The sequence below is a fragment of the Mesoplodon densirostris genome, chromosome 11 (genome assembly GCF_025265405.1).
Source record: "Mesoplodon densirostris isolate mMesDen1 chromosome 11, mMesDen1 primary haplotype, whole genome shotgun sequence".
Classification (NCBI taxonomy): Eukaryota; Metazoa; Chordata; class Mammalia; order Artiodactyla; family Ziphiidae; genus Mesoplodon; species Mesoplodon densirostris.
In genome coordinates, this window is record NC_082671.1 from 31,632,431 (window position 1) to 31,653,619 (window position 21,189).

The 21,189-nt window shown below is 35.3% G+C and overlaps 1 protein-coding gene across 1 annotated transcript in view; it reads right to left on the bottom strand.

Annotated features, from left to right (window-relative positions):
• Positions 1–21,189, bottom strand: part of TBC1D15 (TBC1 domain family member 15) — a 69,845-nt gene that overhangs the window by 21,976 nt on the left and 26,680 nt on the right. Inside the window, exons 5-10 of the mRNA XM_060111782.1 lie at positions 16,213–16,423; positions 8,983–9,085; positions 7,439–7,636; positions 6,022–6,150; positions 4,948–5,051; positions 3,927–4,021 (exon numbers count right to left, since the gene is read on the bottom strand). Of these exons, the coding sequence (XP_059967765.1) occupies positions 3,927–4,021; positions 4,948–5,051; positions 6,022–6,150; positions 7,439–7,636; positions 8,983–9,085; positions 16,213–16,423 (840 nt within the window). The remainder of the gene's footprint in view (positions 1–3,926; positions 4,022–4,947; positions 5,052–6,021; positions 6,151–7,438; positions 7,637–8,982; positions 9,086–16,212; positions 16,424–21,189) is intronic.

The following is a 21,189-nucleotide window of genomic DNA, read 5'->3' on the forward strand; positions in this document are numbered from 1 at the left end:
AACCCAGTAACTATTTAGTAATAAGTCTAATTCTTTTAAAGTAAAATTCTATCAAGTATCTCTTTTTTAGAGAATAGATATTCCCAGGTAAATAGTTACTCAATTCTTAAATACTGATAAAAAATTTACTATCTGGAGTCATTTATTTAATTAAAAATAAAATATATGCATATTAAGAGAAGGTCTGGAGGGATATAAACCAAAGCCTCTTAACCATAGTTGTTATCTTTGAATGACAGAAACAACATTTTTATTTTTCTTCTTTTTGCTCATCTATAGTTTCTAATTTTTCTATAATAAACACAAGATGTTTCTATAAAGAGGAATACAATAATTTCTTAATGAAAATTAACAACTAAGGTTAAACACTTCTTTTTTAATTCATGTTTTAGAACTCAAAATGAAATATATCAGTATTTATACTGACTGAACTCATATTCCTATTGGGAGAGGAACGACCAAGAATATTAAACACACATTTTAATGTACTTTCCATTCTGATTTTTTTTTAAACTGAAGTATAGTTGATTTACAGTATCACATTAGTTTCAGGTATATAACATAACATAGTGATAAAATTTTTATATATTACACTCCATTTAAAGTTACTACAAAATAACAGCTATATTTCTCTGTGCTGTACAATGTATCCTTGTTGTTTATCTATTTTATACATGGTAGTTTGTGTCTCTTAGTTCCCTACCCCTATCTTGGCCCACCTCTCTTCCCTCTCTCCACTGATAAACACTAGTTTGTTTTCTATATCTATTAGTCTGTTTCTGTTTTGTCACACACATTTGTTCATTGTATTTTTTTATATTCCATATATAATCGATAACAGAGTATTCGTCTTTCTCCATCTGACTTATTTCACCAAGCGTAATACTCTCTAGGTCTATTCACTTTGTTGCAAATGGGAGAATTTCATTCTTTTTTATGGCTGAGTAATATTCCGCTGTGTGTGTGTGTGTGCACGCGCGTGTGCACGCACATACCACATCTTTACCAATTCATTTGTTGTTGATGGACACTTAGGTTGCTTCCATATCTTGGCAATTGTAAATAATGCTGCTATGAACATTGGGGTGCATGTATCTTTTCAAATTAGTGTTTTCATTTTCTTCAGATATATATCCAGAAGTGGAATTGCTGGATCATACGGTAGTTCTATTTTCAGTTTTTTGAGGGACCTCCATACTGTTTTCCATAGTGGCTGCACCAATTTACATTCCCACCAACAGTGTACAAGGGTTCCCTTTTCTCCACATCCTCACCAACATTTGTTAGTTGTGGTCTTTTTGATGATAGCCTGTCAGGTATGAGGTAGTATCACACTGTGGCTTTGATTTGCATTTCTCTAATGGTTAGCAATGTTGAGCATCTTTTCACGTGCCTGTTGGCCATCTGTAGGTCTTCTCTGGAAAAATGTCTACTCAGGTCTTCTGCCCATTTTTTAATTGGCTGCCTGGTTTTTTTGAGCTGTTTATATATTTTGGATATTAACCCCTTATCGATCCCATCATTTACAAATATTTTCTCCCATTCAGTAGGTTGTCTTTTCATTTTGTCAATGGTTTCCTTTTCTGTGCAAAAGCTTTCAAGTTTAATTAGGTCCCACTTGTTTATTTTTCCTTTAGTTTCCTTTGCCTTAGAAGACAGATTCAAAAAATTATTGCTACAATTTATGTCAAAGAGTACTCTGCTTATGTTCTCTTCTAGGAATTTTTATGATTTCACACCTTACATTTAGGTATTTAATCCATTTTGAGTTTATTTTTGTATATGCTAGGAGGAAATGTTCTAATCTCATTGTTTTATACGTAGCTCTCCAGTTTTCCCAGCACCATTTATTGAAGAGACTGTCTTTTCTCCATTGTATATTCTTGCCTTCTTTGTTGTAGATTAACTGACCGTAAGTGCATGGGTTTGTTTCTGGGCTCTCTATACTGTTCCACTGATCTACGTGTCTGTGTCTGTGCCAGTACCATGCTGTTTCAATAACTGTAGCTTTGTAGTATAGTCTAAAGCCAGAGAGCATAATACCTCCAGCTTTATTCTTTTTTCTCAAGATTGCTTTGGCATTTTGGGGTCTTCTGTAGTTCCACATTAATTTTAGGATTATTTGTTCTAGTTTTGTGAAAAAATGTCATACATTTTCAACCTCTTCTCACTCTCTCCTCCTTCTGGGACCCCCATAATGCAAATGTTGGTATACTTCATGTTGCCCCAGTGGTCTCTTAAATTGTTCTCATTTTTTAAATTTGTTTTTCTTTTTGCTGTTCTGATTGGATGATTTCCATTATCCTATCTTCCAGACCACTTATGTGTTCTTCTATATCAGCCAGTCTGCTATTAATTCCTTCTAGGGTGTTTTTCATTTCAGTCACTGTATTCTTCAGTTCTGATTCTTTTTTTATATTTTCTAGCTCTGTGTTAAAATTCTCACTATGTTCATCTATTACTTTCCTTACTGCATTAGCATTCTTATTACTAATACTTTGAATTCTTTATCTGGTAAATTGTTTATTTCTATTTCATGACTATTTTCAGGGGTTCTCTCTTACTCTTTCAACTGAGACAAATTCCTGTGTTTTCTCATTTTGCTTAACTTTCACCTAATTTCATAGAGAAATCGTTTAAGGGTGTCATTATGTGGGAAAACCCCTATAGAGTTAGCGTGTGCCCAGTGGCTTTGGAGGGAGAGCTGGATTTGACTTGAACACAGGTCACATCTTTCCTAAGAGCATGCTGGTAGCTATCACCTTGGTAGGAGGTGTGGTTGGAGATGAAGGGCCTAGGGCCAGAGCCAGGTGTGACCTGGGGCTTCCCCTCTGCTTGGTGGCTGTCACCTCCCTTTCAGGGCCAGGGCCAGGTCCAAGCTCGCTTCCTTCCCTCTGAGTGTGCACCCCCATGTATCTCCTGCACCGGGGACAGTGCTGGAACAGGAAGGGCTGGTGTGGGCATTCTGAGTGTGTAGGGGCATGGGCTACGGTGGTCCAGCAAGGGTCAGACATTCACACTGCTTCTGATGTTCTGCCTGTGTAAGTGCCAGTAATGGCTGTCCCCACCCTGCTCATATGCTGCTTCAGGTCTGAGCTGCTTCTGTGTCTCACAGCCGATCTCCCAAGCGGGGCTGGGGTGTTTGCTTAGCTCAAGCCAGGGTGTGCACTGGGGCGATCACAGGAAACCAACCAGCCACTTGTACAGTCTTCAATCCACCCCCTCCACCCTGCCTCAGGAGCAAGAAAGCATGTGCACATTCCTCAAGAGCAGAGTCCAGGCTTCCCACAGCCCTCCTGTTAGTCTCACAGCCCTCCAACCAGCCAAGAGGGCTTGTCTTCCCTCTGCTGGACCCCAGGACTGGGGTGTCCAATATGTGGCTCAGACCACTCATTCCCCAAGGAGGCTCTCCACCTATGTAATCTCCCTTTTCCTCTGAGTCCCCTCCCAGGGACACAGGTCCCAACCTCATCACCTCTCTTTCCTTCCCACTCAGTATCATGTGTTATCTTTCTTACTGTACAGGAGTCTTTTTGCCAGTCTCCAGTTAGTTTTCAGTGAGAATTGTTCCACATGTAGATGATTTTTGATGTGTTTGTGGCGGAAGGTGAGCTCTGCATCCTCTACTCCACCATCTTGATCTCCTCCTCTCTGAGAGAAAGTTTTACAACCTTTATTATCTGGCCCAAGTTCACAACAATGTCAGCTTTCTTGGAGGGCTAGAGAGCCAGATAGAGGCTTTGCAGCTAGAAAGAGTGCCCAAATCACATTCTGAAGGCTGCCCTAGGAGGTTCTAGGTATTTTCGTGGTAAGAATCTTTGCCACCAGCCTCTGATTTTTCATTTGGGCCCTAACTCTGCATTTCTTAAATCTTATCAACACTTTCATGCAACCCTCATGCATTGTCAAAATTAAGAAAAAATTACCAATAAGACTTCTATAATCTCTTAACCTCGAATTTCTCTTCTCCTGTTCCTCGCTGACAGACTTCCACTGTAGTTTCATTCTGAAGTATTCATCACTATAGAAAACAATTTTATACCAAAAAAGGTTATTCGAACACCTAAAAAACAAATTTAATGTATCAAAGCATTTATGGTGCTAGTGAGACATAAATTTATAAATATGATAGTGAAATGTTTGAAGTTATAATCAAAAGAAAAATAAAATAACCTTATACATGTCATAAACTTTATTTTAAGGAAACATTTACTTCAGTCCTTAATATCAGACCTAAAATTATTCCAGTCATTAAATACTTTAGCCACTAAAGTTTCTGAATAATTACAAATACAAACCTATGAGATTTTTTGTTTTTTAATGTGACATAAGAGTAACATTTTCCAACCAGTTTACTACAGAAACTTGTTGATGTGAAAATGTCTTAGAAGGACTGGCAAACATGTTGAAAAGAGAAAGGACTGTCTGAGTGTGAGCTTTAAATAAAAGGTTAGACTGACAAACTGGGAATAAGTATACCTGGGAAGTTGGTCTGTTTCTTTTCAAGTCTGATAATTACTTAAAAATAGAAACACATTTCCAAAAAAAAAAAAGGCCAGTTTATGTTATAAGAGCACCAGGAAAATAATTTAAAGGTAATTAACCTAAATAGCAAATACACTTATGAGCCATTTTTATAATTTCATAATAAATTGTAAAAATGAATCAAGATAAATGAGATATATTTAAAAATCTATATCTTAGTATGCTTAAAATGTTTATACAAGGGGACTAGAATTTTTTTACCATCATTCTACATATTCACCAATGTAACTGCAATGAAGTCCCTCTAATAAGTGTTTCTGGTTTGAAATTAACTACAGTGTTCACAATATTTAAATTAAAAAGATGAAAATAAAAATATGTTCCCTTACCCTAGTCTATTCCACTTTATATGGGTGAGTTACTTGGATTTCTTTAATGAGCACACAAAAGACCATTACTTACGTTTTTTGTTTTTGTAATTGAGTTCTTTCCTCTTTGGTACTGTCCCAAGGAAAATAACCCAGAAGAAATTTCCATGCTTGTTTTCTCAATACATGACTAAGTCCCTGAAGAAAACATGCATATTAAACACATTTGTAAAAAATGAATGCAATACTAAGTTCACAAAACTCATACATAAACAGAAAAACTACTATTTAAGAGATAGTTTTATATAGGCATACGTCATTTTATTGCACTTTGCTTTACTGCACTTCTCAGGTATTGCATGTTTTATTAAATTGAAGGTTTGTGACAACCCTGTACCAAACAAGTCTACCAGTGCCATTTTTATAACAGCGTTTGCTCACTTCATGTCTCCACGTCACAGTTTGGTAATTCTTGCAATATTTCAAACTTTTTCTTTACTATCGTATTTCATGTGGTGATCTGTGATCAGTGATCTTTGATGTTATTATTATTTTATTTTTATTTTTTAAATTAAAATACATATGCTGTTTTCTTAGACATGACGCTATTTCCCACTTAATAGACTTAATACAGTATAGTGCAAACATAATTTTCATATCCACTGGGAAATCAAAAAATGTGCGAGTGACTCGCTTATTTGCAATATTCACTTTACTGCAGTAGTCTGTAACCGAACCCACAATACCTCCGAGGTATGCCTGTACATAAAAATAACTCAGTTCAGTAAAAACTACCTTGTTTTTGACTTCTAGATTCTGAAGATGTAAGCAGCTGCCAGAAAGCGTAAACAATGAAGAGTAGACTGTATAGCAGACAGTGGAACTGATTAGTCTTTCTAAACCCAATCCTTACTAGATAAGGGAACTACCACTGAGGAACACAAATGCCTCCTTCATATAACGCACAGAACTTCAAGTAAGAAAGAATACCCTTCCATAGGCTTAGTGGTATATCCCTCCAACCCAACCCTCGGGGACATCACAAACACCTCACTCTGTCCTACACGGATTTTAAGGCAACACTCATCAAAAAGGAGTTCATCTCTCCCACCTCCCAAAAGAAAACAAAAACTTGAATACCAACAGTTTAATATACTAAAGTAATTACCCCTCTAAATATCATCTGCTTCATATTATCTACATTTAGAATTCTTCCTTCGGAATCAATGTTCTTAGTCCATTCTTCCAATGATACTGGCTCTCTCCTTTGAACAACAGGTCGTTCGCCCAAATCAATCTAAAATAAAAAGATAAGCAATAAAGAGTACACCTTTAACAAGTGAAATGAAATCAAGGTATATAGAAACTAAAACTAAAATACTGTTACTCAGACATAAGTTCTAACATTTCTAATATTTTCCCTTAGTTTCCAATGTTTAGTTTATAAACTGCAATAGCATTCCATACATTTTACCCTCCTACTAAACACACAAATAACTGGGTTATAAATTCAGAAACAAAAAACATTTGTTGTTTTGGGTTTCAATTACATAAGTACAGAACATTCAACATGTAAATTCTAAAACAGACCCTTCACACTAAATGGTATGCTGTATTATTAAAAAAGAGTATTATTCCATTAATCATATTTAAAATTAGCTTTTCTTCCAATCTAAAATTTGTAGCTCTCAGAATTGATTCATGATCCATTAGCTCTACTTGGCATTTTCTACAGGTTTTCATTCAATTAACAGATGTTGGTAATTTTAAAATGCCATTTGCAAGATAAGCCCTTTAATTAAGTACTACAATTTAGATATTTTATTATGTTCTAACAGCCTAGAATTGTAGCAAATTCAAGTCTTGTTGACCATATATAAAGATTTGCCATAATTCAAGGCCAAAATCCATCTTACTTAAAAAAGAAAAGATTCACATAAGAACAAAAGCCCACGAGTAGTGTCCTGACTAGCTGCCTGTGCAGAGTGTCTGAGAAAACAAAAATTAGGAACAGAACTAGGGGCAACATGCAAGGCTTACTATTTACTCACTGCTATATACTCAATGAAACAAAAACCTGTTCATTACTATCAAAAGGTAATCAGGGCTTCCATGGTGGCGCAGTGGTTGAGAGTCCGCCTGCCGATGCAGGGGACACGGGTTCGTGCCCCGATCCCGGAGGATCCCACATGCCGCGGAGCGGCTGGGCCCGCGAGCCATGGCCGCGGAGCCTGTGTGTCCGGAGCCTGTGCTCCGCAACGGGAGAGGCCACAGCAGTGAGAGGCCCGCGTACAGCAAAAAAAAAAAAAAAAAAAAAAAAAAAAAAAAAAGGTAATCAAAGAAAAGAGATCCAACACTGATGAACAGAGAAGTGTAAGTAGTAGTTGATGAAGAAGAAACCAGGAATTTGGTGGCAGGACAAGCATTAGTTGTTAGATATATTAGTGAGCAAAAGTTATGAAGGATTGTGAGAAAGAGGCAGGTACGACCAAAATTGAGTTTCTATTTCTGTAACATTCAGTACACTTTAAAAAGCATTTCTCCTGCTAAAATACAAGAGCTATATTAATATAAACTCCACTCACTCTTGTGATGACTTCAAATCCTGGTTCTTCTTGTTGATTTATCTTCAAACCTGGAATAGCATCACTAAGAAAATCTGCCATCTCTGAAGGTGGTCGTTGATGTGCAGAAGGATCGCTGCCTCTTAAACTATCAAAAATGTAGTTTGTGACTTTGGAAAATCCTACCATAGTGGCTGTATAAGGGTCCTTTTTAATCTTCTATGCAGTAGAAAGAAAAATATTGGCAAAATTAATTCAGATAAAGAATAAAAATACCTCATGACAGGCAAAAGGGCAAAGATTTTTAAAGGGGGGAGATCAGAACTAAAACAGAGCATTCTAAGATTATTTTAAAATTTTATTTTTTTCTGGGAAGAAAAATTTAAATTTTCTAAGCCAATTTTTTTCATTTGGTTAAAATAGTACATTAAATAGCAAGCTAATGCTACTGATTGAATTGCAGATAAACACATGATTTGCAGGCTTCATTCAATCTGCACACACCAGAAATATCTGCAGTGCTTACTTTCCACTGATGGACGGCCCACAACAGCTTTCTTCTCTCTAACAGTCCTGCCTTCACAGAAAAAAAATATTTCCTGAAGTGGGTAGTACCACACTAGTCTAACACAAAATATTTGATAGCTAAGTTTAAACGCTCACAATATTTAAATATTAGCTGACATTTTAATCTAATTATATAACTGGTGAATCATGCCAACAAGAGTAATTTGTTCTGGACAATGCTGTCCTAGAAAACAGTAAAAAAGTTTTTCTACTGCTAGAGTTACTTTTAAATCCCAAACTGCCTGCTTATTCATATTTAGCAAAAATAGTTACTTCTTAAAGGTCTATCTTTAAAATGATTATTTTCACAATAAGAAAAACAGTTCCCTCACTTTTTATTTTAATCAGTATTTAGCTCTTTTGTCCTCCTTCCTAAAAAGTTCCCTCTTTATCTTCAGAACCAAAAAGAGATACCATGTGGGACAAAGAAGCACTCAAACATTTGTTGAATGAATAAGTGAATAAATGAATGAGTAAACAAAAATGTCATTAGTTTACATAGCAACCTGAGTGAAAAATAAATTATCTTTATTTCTGCCTGTGTTAAGGGCACATTTTTAGCCAAATGCAAGAATATACCCAAATACTTTAAGAGGAATTAGACTAAACTGACCCCAAATGAACCAACTTAAAACATAAAATAAAAATTCAAACCAGATTTTTGCATCAGCTTATCACTGATTAATTCGAAGTGGTTTACCCAGTGATTTTTCACCTAATCAGTGCAAGCGATGATAATAAAAATCTGATGTCCAATTTCAATTATGATAAAGGGGAAAATTGCTGTAAGAGTAATTAAGAACCAAGGAAGCTTCTGAGTCTTACAAATAATATGACACATATTATTCTTTCTATAAAATTACAGGGAATAGTTCCATAAGGTTTACACATGCAGACACTTGCCTCATTCTGTATAATCTCTGAGAAAGTGAGAGGTAGGATGCATATAAAATAATGGGGTCAAACAGATTAATATAATATAGACTAAAGAAACATACTTGTATTATACCATATGCTGGTTCATCAAGAAGATTTTCAAAAGATTGTGAAAGACTCTTATTGTGACAATTCACAAGAAGTGTTCTTTTGTCCTGCGGAGATCTGTAATAAAAAGAAGGGATTTGTAGAAAACAGTAGCACTCTGCATCAATGACTACCTAAATAATTACTAATGCACAGTTATTTTTCCATAACAACAACAACAAAAAAAACCCTTAAATGTCCAGTTCTAGAACTGTTTCCCATTAATTCAATATTAGCAAGTACTTAGTAACTATCTTGAGTTCCAAAACTACATGAAACATTAAATATTAAATTAACAAATATAAAAGGGATGAAGTATATTTTTATTCTAGGTAAAGCCAAGAGGACTAAATTACAATGAACCCAAACTTTTGTTTAGAATTATAGTAGAAAATTCTTACAAATATATCTTCCATTATAAGAATACATCTTCTCTTATAAAGAAAGTTGAAACACACTTTAGGATTCATCAGTATATATAATATGTACACTACAGGAAAATGTCCTATTTTGAAATGGTTTCCAACTTCACTCCACAGCTTGGTAGTACTGCAATATAAGATGTTAAAAATACAAGATACAATGTCTTAATTATTTGTTAAAGACCATTAATTATGCTAACCATTATTATAAACACACATGGTTGTAATGTACAGTTCAGGTACAGTATATTTTTAGTTCTTGCTTATTGAGCTCCAGATATGTTTTTTTCCACACTTCCTAATAACTACAGAATAAACAAAATGCTTTCCAAAGAGACATCTAATTTGAAGTAATCAAATGAATTATCCAGTCTTTTTTCTGTTCAAAAAGTTTTATAATTTAGTAAGTCAGCTGTAATAAATCCACAACTTTTGTGTTTAAAAACAAAAATTAAATGCATTATTTTGCTGCTATCTACTTCTAGTTTATTATAAATGTTTGAGATAAGAACTTTAATAACAGTTATCTCTTCTCAATTCTAACATAACAGGATGCAACAGCAATGCTGGGGGGATATGAAATCCAAAACAGGATCTTATTCTTACTTAGAAACAGCACTCGATCATCGAAGACAACAGTAGCTGAATAAGCCCCTTAGCTTCTTAAAAGAGCTAAGGTTGAGTCATTTGAAGTAGGAAGAAAATAACTTTTTAAACGTTCAATTTTCATTAATCACCATTTTTCTGAACATCTTCTGGGGGTCATGCTTAACATGAAGACCTATAGGTTCTCACAAGGCATTTCTTAATGATAGGTCAACTTGTAAACATAGCACCAGAAAAAGAAAAGTAACTAGTATAGAAACATATTTTTTTCCTAACACAGTGCTTGCTGCTGGTGCTATGGTTATTATTTTTTGTTTCTAAAAATAGATTAAGTCAAATTTTTTCTTTAAACTACAAATAAAAAAATGATCATGAAAGTCAAAACACTGGCTATGCATGCTGAAGGGGAACACATATGCAACCTTCAGTTATCTGTGCCCAGACAAATATTATGGCTTCAGATCTAAGACTATGGTCACAAAGCTGGAGATGGGAAGAAGAAATGACTGCTCAACCAACAAAGAACCACAGATACTTTTTTAAAAAGGAAGGATTTCTTTTTTTTATATCTAATGCTCTGTGATGAGGGGCTAGGGGAAGTCACATTAGACTTGGGTGACACTGAAGAAATCAACAAAACATTTTTTAAAGTATATCAGTAAGAGGACAGGTAATAATGTTGCTCACCAAAAGGAGGGCTGGCATTCCAGAATATTGTTACATTTCCACCTGCCAGGTTACCACACTGATTTAATCTGGGAAGATTAAATATTGTATTTACATATTCTGGGGATATTATGGATTCTGGGAAGTTGATCACTCATGACAACATTATTCAAGGCTTTCAAAAACTCACTGCAGCAGTAAGATAGAACTTTTAATGATGCTAACATCAGCAATTCTATTAGATCCTACTAAAGTGCTTAAAGAAAACCATTGTCTAATATCACAACTACAGACACATAACTACTAAAAATTCAGAAGTACTTTGGAGTGAGCCTCTTCCAAAAGCTTCAGAATTCAGAAATTATAACAGTTGAAGAATTTTTGTGCACTGAGATGTAATAGTAACTATTTTATATTGCTACCGAGAAGACCAATATGGAAAGCTAAAGAAATAAATAAAAATATCATTGCAAAAGATATAAAGCCAAAAAGGTTAATAAAAAATAAAAAGTACAGAATATTTACAACAAAACTATATAGTTTATTCCCATCCATATAACTTATACATATATATATGTGTGTATGTGTATGTATATATGTATATGTGTGTGGATATATGTATCTCACAAAGGGAATAAATGAGGGTCTAGGACCTAATCTCATAAATGACTAGTGCTATAAAATGATACAACCAACTTGGCTTTTTAAGGAAATATTTTACTGCTTGGATATTTACGTATTAGTTTTAAAATGGCCCAATATATAAAATAATTTTAACAGAAACAATAACTTTCATTCATATCCTAGCAACCAACTTGGTTCCAGAAAAGTAACAAAAATGTTATCTGTGGCTCATTCTTTTACTCAACTGAATACCATGTTCTAAATGGTGATAAGTCAAAGAACACTAAAGAATATCAATGAATAGGACAATTTGTTTGTCGCAGTAGATAAGAAAACCATTTGAGAAATAATAAGCCTCAAGAAGCTGGCCTATTTTGCACTGACTAATCCAGTTAATGAGACTGAAAGAAGGAACTGTGCATAGTTACCCAAACTTTACCTCGATCTTTCAAGGCTGCACATCCCTAGCAAATCTGCAATTTCTGTTCGTCTGTATGGTAAAACCCTTAATTCGTTACAGGGAGTGTTAGGAAGACATCATGGCCACAGATGCAAGCCACATTCTTCAATTTAGGTTAATCAGAGAAAAAAAGATAATGTGGTCTGAATCTCCCTCTATTGATGTTTTGAACTCAGAAAACACAAGAAGGATGACCCAGGAACAGAGTGGCTGAGATCCCAGCGAAGCTGCTGATGCCAAGGTTTTCCTGGTCTACCCTTCTTCTTCTATTCTCCACAACTATCTGCGACCATAGGAACATGACTCTGGAAGTACCATTTTGCTTAGGATAACTGCTCCAGAGACAGGAAATGATACCTAATAAAGTAAAAAATGGGGGATATTTGGGACTTTTCATTTCTTTGGACTTAGTTGTGAATTCCATTTATTTAGATCATAAGTAATGAACATAAAATACAAGAACCTTTAACATCTCCCTCAGAATCTGATAATGGAAGATGGTTTATACAAATATGGGATTTATTTTTATACTGGTGACTGTTTATCTGGAATACCTATATTCTACCACCTGGACTCAGCATATATGACACCATGTAGCTGGGCATAATTTATGATGGGAAAGAGGATGGGGGGGTGCTTATTTTCTGCCTAGTGTACAGAGGGGCCTTGGGGATAAAATATTTGATGTACTATTCTTACACATTTCAGACTATTCAGGGGGCAAAGAATAAACTGGCCCCTCGGTGTCACAGGAGAATACACAATGGAGAAGTGGCTGGTACTAAGGATGAAGCTTTTAAAGCTCACTTTACACAGCTATCTCCTCCCCCCCAGAAACAGCCACATCCTTGGTTGACCATAAATGTGATTAAGCCTAGTGGGAAGAGAGGAAACAAAGTGTAGGAAGTCAGACTCCTCTGCTAGGTTCTTCTCTTTGACCACGTCATTAAAGGCTATAATTAATCACATGCTTACATTCTACCCCATTTTATCCTCTTCTTAGTTAATCTCATTCTCTCTCAGAGCTTCAATTACTACTAACACACATACACACACAAACCTACATATTATCCTATTATATGCTCTCATGGTGCTATATCCCTGATTCATAGCACTTATTACAGCTGAAAACTTATGATTATTTGTAAAAGTGATCTTTTTCTTTTCTGCAATAGTACAAACTCCATGAAGACAGACACCATATCTTTTTTGACTAAGTGCTCCTTTCCAGCACTTAGTATGATGTCTAGAACATAGTGGGTCCTCAAAAAAAAAATACTTGTTGAATGAAAAAGTAGAGAGAGGGGAACACCATTCCCATGGCTTCTTGTTTCCAGGTGGAAATATGCACTCCTATTAAAGGAAATCTTCACAAGGACACATCTGACTGCTGAGATCAGGAAAGAGTAAGGTGCATGCATGGCATAACCCCTTCCAGGCTCTCTTTATCTCTTGGATCTGCCTGCCAACAGAGAAGGTGGTTTCTAGTATGCTCTCATGAATGTCCTAAGTGGTCTGCCCTCACTAGGGAGAACTGTGGTTGTCCAAAAATGATAACTGGATGACTTCAACATTAATTTGGGCTGTATTATGATGCTACATATCTAAGCCTCACCAATACAGAAAAGGAAACATAGTTTCACTTACAACCTTCATTAAAACATCACCAACACATATTTAAGGTACATAGTCTCTTATAAGCACCTAAGTAATTGTTGAGTCTATCCTTGAACCCATCCAAGACAAAAATCTCTCTACCTCATGAGCTAATTCCTTGTAATTTCTACCCCTCCAGCTATTTCCTTCTAATTTATCTCTGGAGTCATACAAAACAAATCTAGTCTATTTCTTTTAACAATCCTTTTGAAATTATTTGTAGAACTGATAAGTACCATGCCATTTATTCATTCAACTAAGATTTACTGAACAAACGCTATGTGCCAGGCACTCTGGCTAGGAATTTAGGAGAAAGTGTAAACAAGATAGATGCAATCCCTGCCTTTATGGGCTTATATTCTAGAGGAAAACGTAACAGAAGTAAACAGACAAAATGATTTTATTCTGTTAAGGGCCATGAAGGAAGCAAATAGGAATGAGAAAGCAAAAAGGAATGGGGGTGGGAACCTACATTAAATGGGAGACTAAGCATCCAGAAAAGCCCTTCTGAGGAAGTGACATTAAACTGAGACCTCAGGGATAAGAAAGGGAGAAGAATATTCTAGACAAAAGAAATACATATAGGACCCTAAGACAAGAAAGAGTTTAGGGCATTTCAGGAACTGAAAGAAAACCATGTGGCTAGAATATAGAAGAGAATGGCATGAGATGAGGTTTAAGAAATAAACAGAGCTAAGATAGGGCAGGCCCTCACTGACCATTGTAAGAAGCTTGGGGGGGGGTGTTTTTGGGTTTTTTTGCGGTACGCAGGCCTCTCACTGTTGCGGCCTCTCCCGTTGCGGAGCACAGGTTCCAGACACGCAGGCTCAGCAGCCATGGCTCACGGGCCCAGCCACTCCGCGGCATGTGGGATCTTCCCGGACCGGGGCACAAACCCGTGTCCCCTGCATCGGCAGGCGGACTCTTAACCACTGCGCCACCAGGGAAGCCCAGCTTGGGTTTTATTTAATGGTTCACCACAACTCCTTCAAGTTAAATCGCCACATCCCCACATGTTTTTCATGATACCATTTTGATCCCTCTCATTACACTAGCCATCTTTTTCCATGTAGTATAGTTAGTCTAACACATCTAAAATGCAGTGTTTAAAACTAAGCCTAGTTCTCCAAAATATGATCTTATCAGTAAAGAGTAGAGAGGGACTACCACTTCATTCTAGATACTATGCTTTAATCAACAGTCTCAGAATAAATGAGCTCTTCTGTAAGAGTTACATCACAACACTGATTGATACTGAGCTTGCTATGATGCTAAGACCCCCAAGTCTTTAACAGCTGCTATTCAACAGCCAAGTCTTATGCCCCAGTCATGATAAATGCTCCTACTGAAATCTACTTAACCCTGTAGGTGGTAGCCTATTCACAGCTTCTCACTTCAAGATCCAAGACCCACATACTACCAACCAGATCTGACTTTATGATTACAGGTAATAATCAGCATGCCTAGTGCCAGTCAGAGGTGGTCAACATGGTAAGGGAAGAGAATTTCATGCCGAAAAACATAGAGTCAACATCTTTCAACCTTTGCATTACTCCTAGCTTTATATAATCTACATTTAGGTATGACATTACTCTATTAAAGTGAGGACATTATTAATGAAGTTGACAATCATCCCTACGATTCCCCAAACTAAAAAACTCAACTTCTCCCTTCTTTTCTCCTCCACATATCCAATCAATCACAAACTCTAACACTAAATATTCCTCCAACACTTCTTTCTTGTCACTCCCCTAGTTCATGCTACTACAAGCTCATCTAGATGACTGGAACAACCTGCTAACATGATTTACAAGATCCTTCATGCTCTGGCCTTTACTCAGCTCTCTGGCTTCATCTTTAAATCTTGTACCCTCCCTTCCCCCACTATGCAGACCCGTGATACTGAACTACTCTGTTCTGTGATTACATCATGTTTTATATACCTCCCTCTATCTAAAACATCTCTCCGTCTAAATATCTCCTTCCCTTTCATGCTAACGTTCACACATTTGTCAAGTCTCAACCTAGATGTTACCTCCTCCAGAAAGTCTTCCCTGACCCCTACCCAACCCCCAGTCTGAATGAAGTACCTTCCTCCCTTCCTTGTACTGCCTCCACCTTATTTCTTGAGTTTATTGCTATTTACTGGTCAGCATCCTTCACAAGACCATAAACTCTCAGATATCCAAGAACATGCCTGTTTTGTTCACTACTAAATATCAAACAACCAGCACAGTGCTCAGAACTTAATAGATACCACAATTGTATTTGTTGAGAGTGAAAGCGAGAAAGAGTATGTGTGTACAAATGCACATGGGTAAATAAATGGAAGACAAAAGATTTCTGGAAAGTGAGAAAGCCCTAACTTCCACACTTACAATAATTTTATTTAGATTTCCCTGACTTAAATTTGTAACATTACAAATGAAACTCTATGTTTAACAGAAACTACATAATAAAAGATAAAATTGGTAAATATATAATCCATAAATTATTGATGTATCATCATTCATTTGAATGTGTATTAAAATACTGAACCATTCTTTTCTTTAAAACAGTAATAAGCTGATAAGTTGCAGTTCCAAATTACTAAAATGACAAAATTTTATTCAGTCACTCATCAAAAGTAGTCAATATTCCAGAATAAACAAAGCTGCTTGAGCCCTAATATGCACATAGGTCACTGATACCCAATGACAAGTAAAAATAGTTTGCCTTGGGACCAACACAACAATCCGGTTTCAATAAGTAGGAAATAATTTGATACTTACTCACACAATACCACATATTTTTCAAGAGAGTCAATCAGTAGTTTGCTATCTCCTTGATGAAAGTGCAGAGCAGGGAGAACGACGTCATCCTTTAGACAGAATACCAAATACGACCAGCCCATACCCTCTTTGTTTTGCTTGATTGATTTCAGGTCTGTCAAACTGAACAGGAATGACCATTTGCTTTTCCCATTTCTATGACTTGGAGCATCTTTAAAAACAAGAAAGTGGGGCAAAATATTTTTGTTCACCTTTTTAAAAGGTACTGACAGCACTCTTCATGACTGCCTAACAGATATTTGTTGAACCTAGGGAACAACTACAGCACTGATATTACTATGGCTTCCACCTGTATTAGAAATGGCAACATACATTTTCTTAAAAGAATAGTTTTTAAAATAATTATCTTATTGAATACAAATTGAAAAAAATACTACCCTTATTTAAAATATCAGCTTTGCCCCAAAATGATCATGGCTTTGGAAGCAAGCAGGCCAGACTCAAACTGCAGCACCACCATTTTACTGACTGAATGATTTGGGGCAAATAATTGAATCTCTCTGAGCCTCAGTTTCTTCATCTGTAAAATGGAGATAATTATACTTACCTCCCAATGTTATTCTAAGAATTAAAAGAGATAATACTTGTCAACTAATGAGTACAGTGCCAAGTATATAGTAAATATTCAATAAATATTCATCTTTTCCACTTCCCTCAAATACAAATGGCATGATGCATTTGGAGAGTCATTTAAAACAAAAAAACAAAAAAAAACAAAACCAACCTTTATTCCTCACTTCCCTTTGGAATTATTTTTACTAGATTACATTGAGTGAAGGTAAAGGTATACCAGTATAAAAAGTAAGGGGAGAACGGTGGGGGGTGCGTGGGATGAACTGGGAGATTGGGATTGACATATATGCACTATTAATACCATGTATAAAATAGATAACTAATGAGAACCTACTGTATAGCTCAGGGAACTCTACTCAGTGCTCTGTGGTGACCTAAATGGGAAAGAAATCCAAAAAAAAGGGGACATATGTATACGTATAGCCAATTCACTTTGCTGTACAGTAGAAACTAACACAACACTGTAAAGCAACTATACTCCAATAAAAACTAATTTTAAAAAAGTAACATTAGAGTGAGTACACAGACATTTGCAAAAACCCAAAGAACACTGCGGAATTGAGGATGAAAAGGTAACTAAGTTGTGAATGCTTCAAAGAGAATGAATACGTTCAATCTTCCTGCTAAATCAACCTTCTACTAAATTAAGACCTCAGTTCAAACCAAACTATAGCTATGTAAAATAAAGCATTTCCTAGTGTGTGTGGGCTGTTTACAGAAGCTTAAAATCCTAGGTTTGTGAATAATGTTGCAATTGATAACAAGCAATGTAAAGATTATCTATTTAAATAAAAATTTAAAGAACAAGGGAAAAAAGTTATCTAATACTTATATTTAATTTCTAATCTAAAAATGTTATTTTACTTGAACATATTAACGCAGACTTAAGCATGTCATGTCTCTGAAATTCTAAAAGACCTTTTCTCTAATGTTGTTTCCTAAGAAGTGTCATACTATCCTGTTATTGAAAATCTTTATTAACTCCGTCCCAACACTATCAATTCCACAAAGATAAACTGCATAGATAATATCTGCTTATAGAACTTACTCAAAGGGTAGATCAGTCAGTACTGACCTGCATGTATGTCACCTTCCTATATAGTCAGAACACTACAGCTCCATCACCTCCAACAAAATCTCCTAAACTGACACAGAAACCTACAGTTTACAGAAACCTCTAACTGCAAGGAATGTGGACACCATTACTCTTTCATGGACACTAACAAGTTATCATTTGAAACAAAGTCCAGAAAGGCTAAGTAACTTACCTATGCAGTGCCCTGCCTACTTCCACACCGGTTCAGATGGTGAACTCATATCTAAGGCTGGTACCAGATTAAGTACCATGTGCCACTTTACAACACATCATGTTTCACTGCAATTTATATTATAGAGCTCATAACACCATTACAAACTAATATCAAAGTGAGAACAATTCTAGAATTCCAACATTTTATGAATCACTTAAGTGTGAATGCACCTGGACTACCTAGAAAGGATACATACTACTAGATTATCTGCAAAGACCAAAAATATTTTCACAGCAAAACAGCAATGAAAAACCAGATATAATTTTTTTATCTTAAATTCCACAAAAAGTATTTAATCAAAGTAATGCAAGAAATTCATATGAAGAATATTAAATAATATATGCAGGCATATCAGAAGTTTGTGCATATTCAAATGTAAAAAATTTACACAGATTTTTCCCTTGTTAATGGAAGAGACATGTTACATATTAAATACAAAAGAAAATTCCTCACACATTTCCTACTTAAAGCTCTGATAAACAATGACACAAACATTACAAGTCAATCCCAAAAGTCCCTTTTCTAGAGTATAAGTTTCATGAGAACAAGAACTTAATTCTGTTCACAGCTATATCCCCAGTGCCTAGAAGAGTGACTAGCACATAGTAGGTAGTCAAAGATGTGTTAAATAAATGAATAATCTACTAACCAAGTCAATAGAAAAGTAATCTGCAATTTGGTCTACCAATAATAGCTAACCAGAACTAGAAATTGTTACAAAGGAAAACTAACAGAATCCAACAGTTAACTCAAAATTTCCTTCTTTCTCCTTAAAGAAAGGTAAATAAAGCTAATTAGTTCTGATGAACTTACTGTGTTACCCAATATATGTAAAAAATAACTCCAACTGATGTGGGAAAAATGGCCACAACAGCAAAAAAGTAAAAACAAAAAAAGTAAACAAAACAATTCAGTAAGTCTACATGTGTCTTGAACAGAATTAACAGCAAGGACATGACATTTTATCTGAATGGGTTTACAGAACATCACGGCAGTCTGCTGTTCCGGGAAGATATATTTTCAAAACATCTGATCTAATATATAAAAAAAAAGACTTAGCAGTATATTTAAGAAATATAAAGTTTAAAAAGTCTTCAATAGCCAATTTTTTAAAGGTTTGTCCCCATTTTGCTCTGTGAATCACAAAAAAGGTAAAAAGTTTAAAAATGTGAAGTTTATAATAATAAATAAAAATTTTATTTGAAAAAATGCTTTTCAAAAATGTAAAAAGTTATGGCAGAAATTTAAATTCTTAAACATCAAGCTTAGAAAATGTCTTCTTTAAGGAGTTTTGATGAAATATGATTGGATGAGGTAGACAGTCTAGGATAAGATGGGATGGAATGGGATGAGATGAAACAGAGTAAATGTACTTCATTAACTCCTTGTTGTGTTAAACATGTGCATGTGTATGCACACTGGGCCATACTGTGCAATGTGTTTCTTACTGCTATCATAAAATTTTTTAAACAGTGGAGAAAAGAAAGAAAAAGAAATGTGTCCTTAACTTTTAATAATTACTAAATAAAGGCTCTTTACAAGGCATAATGCAATGCCAAGATACATAAGCAGTATTTAGATCTGTGGGTTTTTTGCTAAGCTATGCAGCTACACAGAGGTTCTCAACTCTGTACACTAAAATAACCAGGAGAGCTTTTGAAAAATACAGAAAAATAGGGATGCCCAGGCTCCATTTCCAGAGTATGATTTAATTTGCTGGATGAAACCCAGGCACTGGTACTTTTTTCAAAAGCCTAACTTCCCCATGTGATTTCAATGTGCAGCCAGCTAAAAACCATTAATCTAAAAAGACTTATTGTCAGATTATGCTTTTCTCAAACATGTAATGCTTCTTTTATGAAATTTTGAAAACTCACTCCTTTTGCTCATTTCTGTAACCTTTTTCATTTGCAAGGATTTAACAATATTAGGCAAACAAAAAATAGCAATTCACATAAACCAATCCTGAAGATCCAGTCTAGAGAAGTTAAAAATCCCTCACATGCTAAATATACTAAAATCCTGTGGTTATCCTTCCTCTTAACATTTTTGCATTGTTCTGGTTAAGAACCTTCCCTAGAATGGGAATGCAAAACAGCAAAAAAAAACACATATATGCATGAGCTGACTGTTATCCAGAGTCTGTGACTTACTATTTCTTAATTGCCACTGTTCCCAAGAAATGATACAGTACAAAGTATAACTACTGTATGAGAATGATTCCCCAGGCTATACATGAAAATCAATTTTACTTAGTAACAATGCTATATAAACGTAGCAATACATATTCTAGTCAATTTAGGCTAGACTTTTTGAATCTGGTAAATGCGGATATATCCTAAACTGAGATCAAAATCACTGAAAGATAAAATATCCTATTAGTTATAAAACACAAAGAAATAAATAGAAAAAAAATTTTAACTCTATACAGTGTTTAATATTTTTTAAAGAGATCGCAAATAGGCTGGCCACATCACAGGTGGGCTAGCTAGATCATATCTGGGGTAGTACACGTGTTCTATCAGATTACTAGGTTGGCTCTTTTTTGTTATCTACATGTAGATAGTCACCACACAGCAAACATAAATTTAATGTACATATAAAGGAGAACAGTCGCAGAACATATACAAAGGGGAGTTGCAATGAGCTGTGAAGATACCAGTAAACACTGAAATTAGAACGGCATGGTTTAGTGGTATACTTCATCTCCCCCTGGTGCTTTAGGATGAAATAACATGATTTTTTTATTTTTATTCTACTGGATTAAGAAAAATGTGCATGAGAGATAGCCAAAGCAATTTTTTAAGTGCTTCTATTTTCTGCCATTAATAACTACAAAACAGAACAAATATTTTTAAAGCCTTTTTATGAGGTCACAACCAACAAAGCAATAAAAAGATGAAAAAGGAATATAAATAAAATGGGAATTATACATATTAATCAAAGCACCAACTCATCCTTCTTCTAAGAAACATTAAAGAATTTTCTGGGCACTTTTGTTTATATTACATAGTAGCAAATCAGTTTAAGATTT